The 6,478-nt window shown below is 38.9% G+C and overlaps 1 protein-coding gene across 1 annotated transcript; it reads left to right on the top strand.

The window, feature by feature from the left end:
• Nucleotides 1–3,836: 3,836 nt before the first annotated feature.
• snrpd3l (small nuclear ribonucleoprotein D3 polypeptide, like) lies at nt 3,837–6,282 on the top strand. The gene is made up of 4 exons (XM_029516216.1): nt 3,837–3,955; nt 4,670–4,809; nt 5,093–5,285; nt 6,071–6,282. Exons 2-4 carry the CDS (start codon nt 4,684–4,686, stop codon nt 6,133–6,135), a joined length of 384 nt encoding a protein of 127 aa, XP_029372076.1. The 5' UTR covers nt 3,837–3,955; nt 4,670–4,683; the 3' UTR covers nt 6,136–6,282.
• The last annotated feature ends 196 nt before the right edge of the window (nt 6,283–6,478 follow it).

The raw sequence follows: 6,478 nt of genomic DNA, 5'->3' as shown, positions 1-6,478 counted from the left end.
AAAAAAAGCGGCTGATTGTTCATTCTGCTGTTCCCCTTTAAGATTGCTCCTCACCTTTCCATGATGGTCTATGGCTTTGGTCATGACATTAAATATGATGACTATCATGATAGTGAAAGGATTTGTGGCTGACAATCTCCATAAGCCGTGTCCTGATTGGAAACCACGCAGTGTTCTGGAAGACAGATGAAGTTGGAGTTGGTGAAACATGGTGACGCTGCATCTGATGAAGGTGATTTTGTGTGAATTACACTGTCTTACCTGCAGTTTGGTTTTCACTTGCCTTTGTCATTCTGATCATGAACTCTGAGAACTTAGTGGCAATGACGACCACGCAGACATTCATCGTGATGAAGGAGCCGATCTGGTTGAGAAAGTAAAGAACTACAGTGATGCAGCAGCATGACACATAAAGAGTTATCACTGGCCTTAATTCAATGAAGCCCTGACAAAAAAAATGTGGAAGCATCAGATTTACTGGGTGGTCTCAAAAGAAAAATAAGTTACGCACAACGGTGACGATTATAAAAAATATCCAGAAGTCCAGAAGGAATGAGCATCCATGACATAAAACATGATGTCTGTCCATCCTTCCAGTGTGACAACCTGCACAGGAACTGAAAACTTCACCACCATGTCCTCAAAAGTGATGAAGGGTTCCTCGCAGATGATTAATAGATGACATGCGACAAATCGCACATGAAGAACATTATGTTATACATATATTATGTATATGTTATGTATATGTCCTCCTTAAGGACAAAAGGATATTCCACCAGCTGTTAGGTAGAGCTCTCCTCCGTCCATCCCTCTTTCGCTCTCTCTGCCTCCATGAGTATGATGAGCGAGGGAGGGATCCAGCAAGGGGAGATTAGATTAGATTAGATTTCCTTTATTGTCCCACAATGGGGAAATTCACATTGTTACAGCAGCAGGATTTTTTAACTGAAGAGATAGAGAGAACAACAAACAAACAAGCAAACAACAGAGACACACAATAGGAGGTGTGGGAAGTGGGGGGAAGGAGGGGTGAGACGAGAACTCCAAGAAAGGGTCAGAGTTTAGATAGTCCTTGTGAGATGGGACCAGATGGGGGAGCAGGGGGTGGTGAAGAGTGCGAGAAAAGAGCTGTTGCATTGAGTAGAGCAGGATTGGGAGTGGCAGAGGAGGAGAAGGATGAAGATGGATGGAAGGAGGAGGCGTCCTTGGTTTGTGAAGCTGGATGTAAGAGGGGAGGATGAGAGAGAGGAAGAGGCTTGGGTGAGAGGGGTTCAGGTGGTCAGAGAGAGGTGGGCCTACAAGTGGATGGGACTTTCGTATGTCAGGTGACCTTTGAACTGCCAATGGCATCGTCAGATCTGATGGCTCAGATCCTCCTGCACCCCCCCGCTGCCACCTTTTCCTCCTTACCTCTCATTCTTTGCTCCCCTCTTCCTCGTGTTAACAGTCCTGTCTACACTCTCCTCTCCCTCCCATCATTATTTCTTTCCTCCCAGATGGGAGGAAAAAAATAAGGGCAGAGGAGAGGAAGGAGTGGAATGTGTTGTTTCGTTGTAAAGGTGGAGAACGCATTCTTCCTTCTCTCTCTTTTGGTCTTTCTTCTCTCCATTCATGGATGTGAAAGTTATTGAAGGGGGAAGCAGAGATGAGAGAAAAATATTCTTTTTCCACCTCTCCACCATCAATGCCCTCGTCATCATACATCCCCTCTGTAATATCTTCCTCTTCCATCATCCCTATCGCTCCATCTGCCCTATCTGTTGCTCTTCTGTTTCCAATGCTGTGCCTCCTTTTATTCTGCGCCTACTTTCTCCTGCAGAGCCTGCAGTCTCTTTTTTGCCTCCTCCAGCTGTTCTTTCAGCTCTTCCCTTCTATCCCTCCCTCACGCTTCCTCTCTCCCTCACCCCAAATTCCACTGGATGCAGCTCCGGAACAGCTTCTGGCAGCCTTCCTCAACACATACTCAGAGATTCTATTTTTGCCTGATGCCGGAGCACGGCGTATAAATCAAATCAATTCAAAATAAAATACCCCGTGTTTATGGCGGATCATATTTCATACCTTGCAGCCGTCATAACAGGAGAAGACAGACCTATGTTATGTTATTGTCACTCAGAAGTACAATGTAAACTTAGCTTTTTGTTTTGTATATTTCTTCTATTTCCAACAACACCAATAGTTAACTTTATTTACATGGTCTAGTACTTTCCAAATGCATCAAAAAAGACAACTCAAAATAAATGTTTGCTTTATCATCAGTTTCATTTATAAATATAATGATTGAACTTACTCATGGTTGAATCACAATAATCTCCACAAAAAAGGCGGATCTACAGGACAGCACCTAGTCGATTTCCTTCTACTCCTCTGGATGGTCAGTCAACGCTGATGATGGGTTAATATGCATGGAGAACTATTATAGTGAAACTTTTATTTTATATTTTAATTTACTATCAAGGCTGCAGAATAATGGGCAAAGCACATGATATGAAGATATTGAATCTGGACTGTGGGTCATAATGTGTCTTATTACCACCGCATTGCACACAATAATAATTACACATGACTAGAAAGTGAGCTATTTTGTGGAACAGTGCCGTTGATACAATTATACAATACTATATTTGGGCTGCCATTTTATTTTCGAATACAAGTTCAAGTGCAGGGTGAAAAGTTTAGATTCATATTGTAATATATATTCATATTAATTATGTTGTATTTTCAGTGTATGTCAGTTACCTACTCTTGGTGCTGTGTGGTCAAGAAGCATTGACGCCACTTCACAACCTTCCTGTGCATGCTGCAGGCCAGGAGTGCACTCAGGAATCCAGAGTATACAATGGCGAGACTGAAAACACAAGAATGAATGCAACGTTTTTCAATCAATCAAACAAAACAAATGTTTTCTTTTGTCTTGTTTCTATCTGCAGTGGCAGCAAGAAGCAGAGGCCGCGGTGGAATGGGAAGAGGAAACATCTTCCAGAAGAGGCGATAATTGCTACAGCCTATAAGACTTTTTTTTTTTTTTTGAAACATTTTTGTATTTTTTTGATTGGATTGTGATCTTTATGCTATCTTGTGCTTTGCAAGCCTTTGCTTTATTTACATTTTTTATGAAAATAAATATTCAATTTGACGTGTTCCATGCCCGGTTTGATTCACTGTACTATCAACATTCTTGTTTATTCTTCTCACTGGAGGCTTGATTTGCATATAGTGGATATTTAAAACATAGTCAGTGGTCTGAAAAACACTTTAAATAACTTCTTCCCTCAGTGTTTACCATTGTTATGTTACCAGTAACAAATGTCCCTAACAGGTGAAATCATCTTGAATATATTTTCAAACATACAGTAGGAGCATCAGTGATGCTGCAGGCCAGGTGTATACGGAGTGGACCACAGTGAGTCTGAAAACATTGTAATGTAAGTCAGGAAAAAAAAAGGCCAAATATATGTTTTACAATGAAATGTGTGGCAGGACAGTTGAACTGGATTATATAAATGTATGTGTATGTACATTTGTGCACTCTTTTTGTTGAAATTATGTTTGTAGGTGAGCACAACAGACTTTCCCTGGGGTTAAAGTAGTATCTATCCATCTGACATAAACATGCTTTCAGCACGTTTAGCCTTTACAGTAATCAGGCAAATTAGCAGAGATTCAAGTTTTGCATAGTTGTGGAAATGCAAGCTGTATACAGCTGCAGCTGTCATTCAGAGAACAGTTAAGGGTCAGGCAAAAACAAGCCACTTAATTGGATGTCTCACTAAATGAGTTGAAAAATACAGTTCCCACAATCCAACGCAGCAGGAAGGAAGTGCTTCTTTTAATTACTGTTGCATTGTGGGTAGGCGGAAAAAGGCTCGAAAAGGGACGCGAAAGCGACCAGCGCACGTTGCAGTTTGTCAAGAAGAATACAACAAATAAAGGCTGCAGTGAAGACATAATTAAGGTAACGCTCTTAACACGCTGGGAAAAAAACCGCTTCAATATTTAGTCTACCCAACACGAGTGTTTGTCTTTATTGTCAATGGAGCGCATTCATCGATTTAGCAAACATGGCTCCCTCTGTTTCCCGAACTCACAATTTCTATTTCAAGAAAGAATCAGGTGCAGATCTTCAAATTGTTATTAAACTGCATTAATGTTAGGCTTTTGTACTTTATCAATTATATGGTTCTAGTTATGTGTAAGGCAAGAGCTTTGCCCTTAGTAAGTAACTGCATCATTGGGTAAATTAGCATAGCTAGCTAATGTGGCTAAACTAGCGAGCGGTTTTATTTAATTCCTTCTGCAACGAAAAAGGTTTAACTTTTTCAACTTTCTCACACCGGCTCCTTGTAAATGACGAATCAATTCATGCCATTTTTAAAATAGTCTTTACACACAAGTAGATCGGAACCGGCACCAACATAACAAGGATTAGTTGAATGAATGTGTTCGCTTAAACATTTTTTTTACTCAGATAAAATACAAGTGATGTTTTGCAATTTAAACAGATGATCATGTTTATTATAGTCAAGATGCATTATTTTAGACCAACTGCCTCGTACCTTCTTTAATAATACGTTGAAATCAATGATTTCACAGAATGTGTTGGACAGTAATGCAATATCTAGCACGGTGAAGCACACTGTAATGTGTCTTGCAATATGATGTTTTTCAGAAAAACAGTACAAAATGTCTATTGGCGTACCAATCAAGGTTCTGCATGAAGCAGAGGGACACATTGTGACCTGTGAGACTAACACTGGAGAGGTATACAGGGGCAAGCTGATCGAGGCGGAAGATAACATGAACTGCCAGGTTGGTTTTCAATAAGAAGTTAAAAAAAAAAAAAAAAGATTTACAATGTGCCTCATTTTTAAAGTAAGTCCTGATCCTTAAGTACTGAACTCCTGGAGCCTGACCCAGGCTGCTTAGAAATATGAATTAAAATATAATCAAGAATATTAAAATATCACTTATGAAGATTTTCAAGATTAATATTGCTACTGATGAGTTCTTAGTAATATAATTAAAGACTATTAACTATGTGACAGAATCTGTCATGTAGGTAAAATTTTGACATAATTGTTCATTGCTACAGATGTCCAATATCACAGTGACTTATCGTGATGGCCGAGTAGCACAGTTGGAGCAGGTCTACATTCGTGGAAGCAAGATCCGCTTTCTGATCTTACCTGACATGTTAAAGAATGCCCCCATGTTAAAGAGTATGAAGAACAAGAACCAGGGCTCTGGTGCAGGAAGGGGCAAGGCAGCTATTCTCAAGGCACAAGGTGAGTGGTGTATGATTCAAAGGAAATTGGGATTCAATAGTCTCATCGGATATATTGCACTTTTCTGAATTTTACACATTTAATATCTTTAAAATTGTTATTTGAATTTTATACTATTGGCTACAGATTAGCAGAAAATAAATACTTCTCCCAAAGCTGCTAGACATACATTACCAATACACTGACTCAGTCTAAGCACTTAAATTATAGAGTAGACTCGTTTAAATTTGTAGTAAACTTGTGAGAAACATTGAGCTTTTGACACAGTGTATATTTGGATAGGTGTCCAATTAAGGTCCACACCACATATTGATCGCAAAATTATATTATAGTGACAATGGGGCCATATCCTAGTGTGTATACACAGTGCAGATATAATAATGTTGATACCTGTATATTATCATTCAGTGAACTAAAATAAACCTGCATCAAACACTAGTATGTCCCAGTTTTGGATCTGTGTCAGAGAGACAGTGATTCAATTCTGGTTAATTCAGAGTTCTCTAAGTTCTTCCTAAGGAAGGATACAAGCAAGGATACAAAATCAGACTTGTCTTAACATCTGACAAAAAACAAATAACGAGAAAACTATATATTCACAAAGGCAGAATTTAATGCATGAATAATATACTGCGTTGTATTCATATCTCATTAGTAACTGCATTATCTACCTCTCAAATATTTTTAGCTAGCTTGTAGAACAGCAGTGTCATGTGCAGCATTTCCCCTATCCAAAGGGACAAGATTTTCATAAATGTTTTCTTTTGTCTTGTTTCTATCTGCAGTGGCAGCAAGAGGCAGAGGCCGCGGTGGAATGGGAAGAGGAAACATCTTCCAGAAGAGGCGATAATTGCTACAGCCTATTAGATTTTTTTTTTTTTTTTTTTTTTGAAACATTTTGTGTTTTTTGGATTAGATTGCGATCTTCTTGCGATCCTGTGCTTTGCAAGCCTTTGCTTTTATTTTAATTTTTTATGAAAATAAACATTCAATTTGACGTGTCCCTGTTTCACAATGTTTGAATGTCAGAACCGATTCACTGTACTATCAATGTTCTTGTTTATTCATCTCACTGGAGGCTTGATTTGCATATAGTGGATATTTAAAACACATTTAGTTGTCTGAAAAACACTTTAAATAACTTCTTCCTTCAGTGTTCACCATTGTTACGTTGCCAGCATAGTGAAATATTA

Source organism: Echeneis naucrates, chromosome 12 (assembly GCF_900963305.1).
Source record: "Echeneis naucrates chromosome 12, fEcheNa1.1, whole genome shotgun sequence".
Classification (NCBI taxonomy): domain Eukaryota; kingdom Metazoa; phylum Chordata; class Actinopteri; order Carangiformes; family Echeneidae; genus Echeneis; species Echeneis naucrates.
Note: the sequence above shows the minus strand (reverse complement) of the source record. Positions and strands in the feature narration are given on the sequence as shown.

What these genes read in the sequence shown, in the direction of transcription:
- snrpd3l (XM_029516216.1), top strand. Translation starts at nt 4,684, where the DNA reads ATGTCTATTGGCGTACCAATCAAGGTTCTGCATGAAGCAGAGGGACAC. An exon ending in AAGATAACATGAACTGCCAG is followed by an intron (nt 4,810 to 5,092) that starts GTTGGTTTTCAA and finishes TCATTGCTACAG; the next exon opens with ATGTCCAATATCACAGTGAC. An exon ending in AGCTATTCTCAAGGCACAAG is followed by an intron (nt 5,286 to 6,070) that starts GTGAGTGGTGTA and finishes TTCTATCTGCAG; the next exon opens with TGGCAGCAAGAGGCAGAGGC.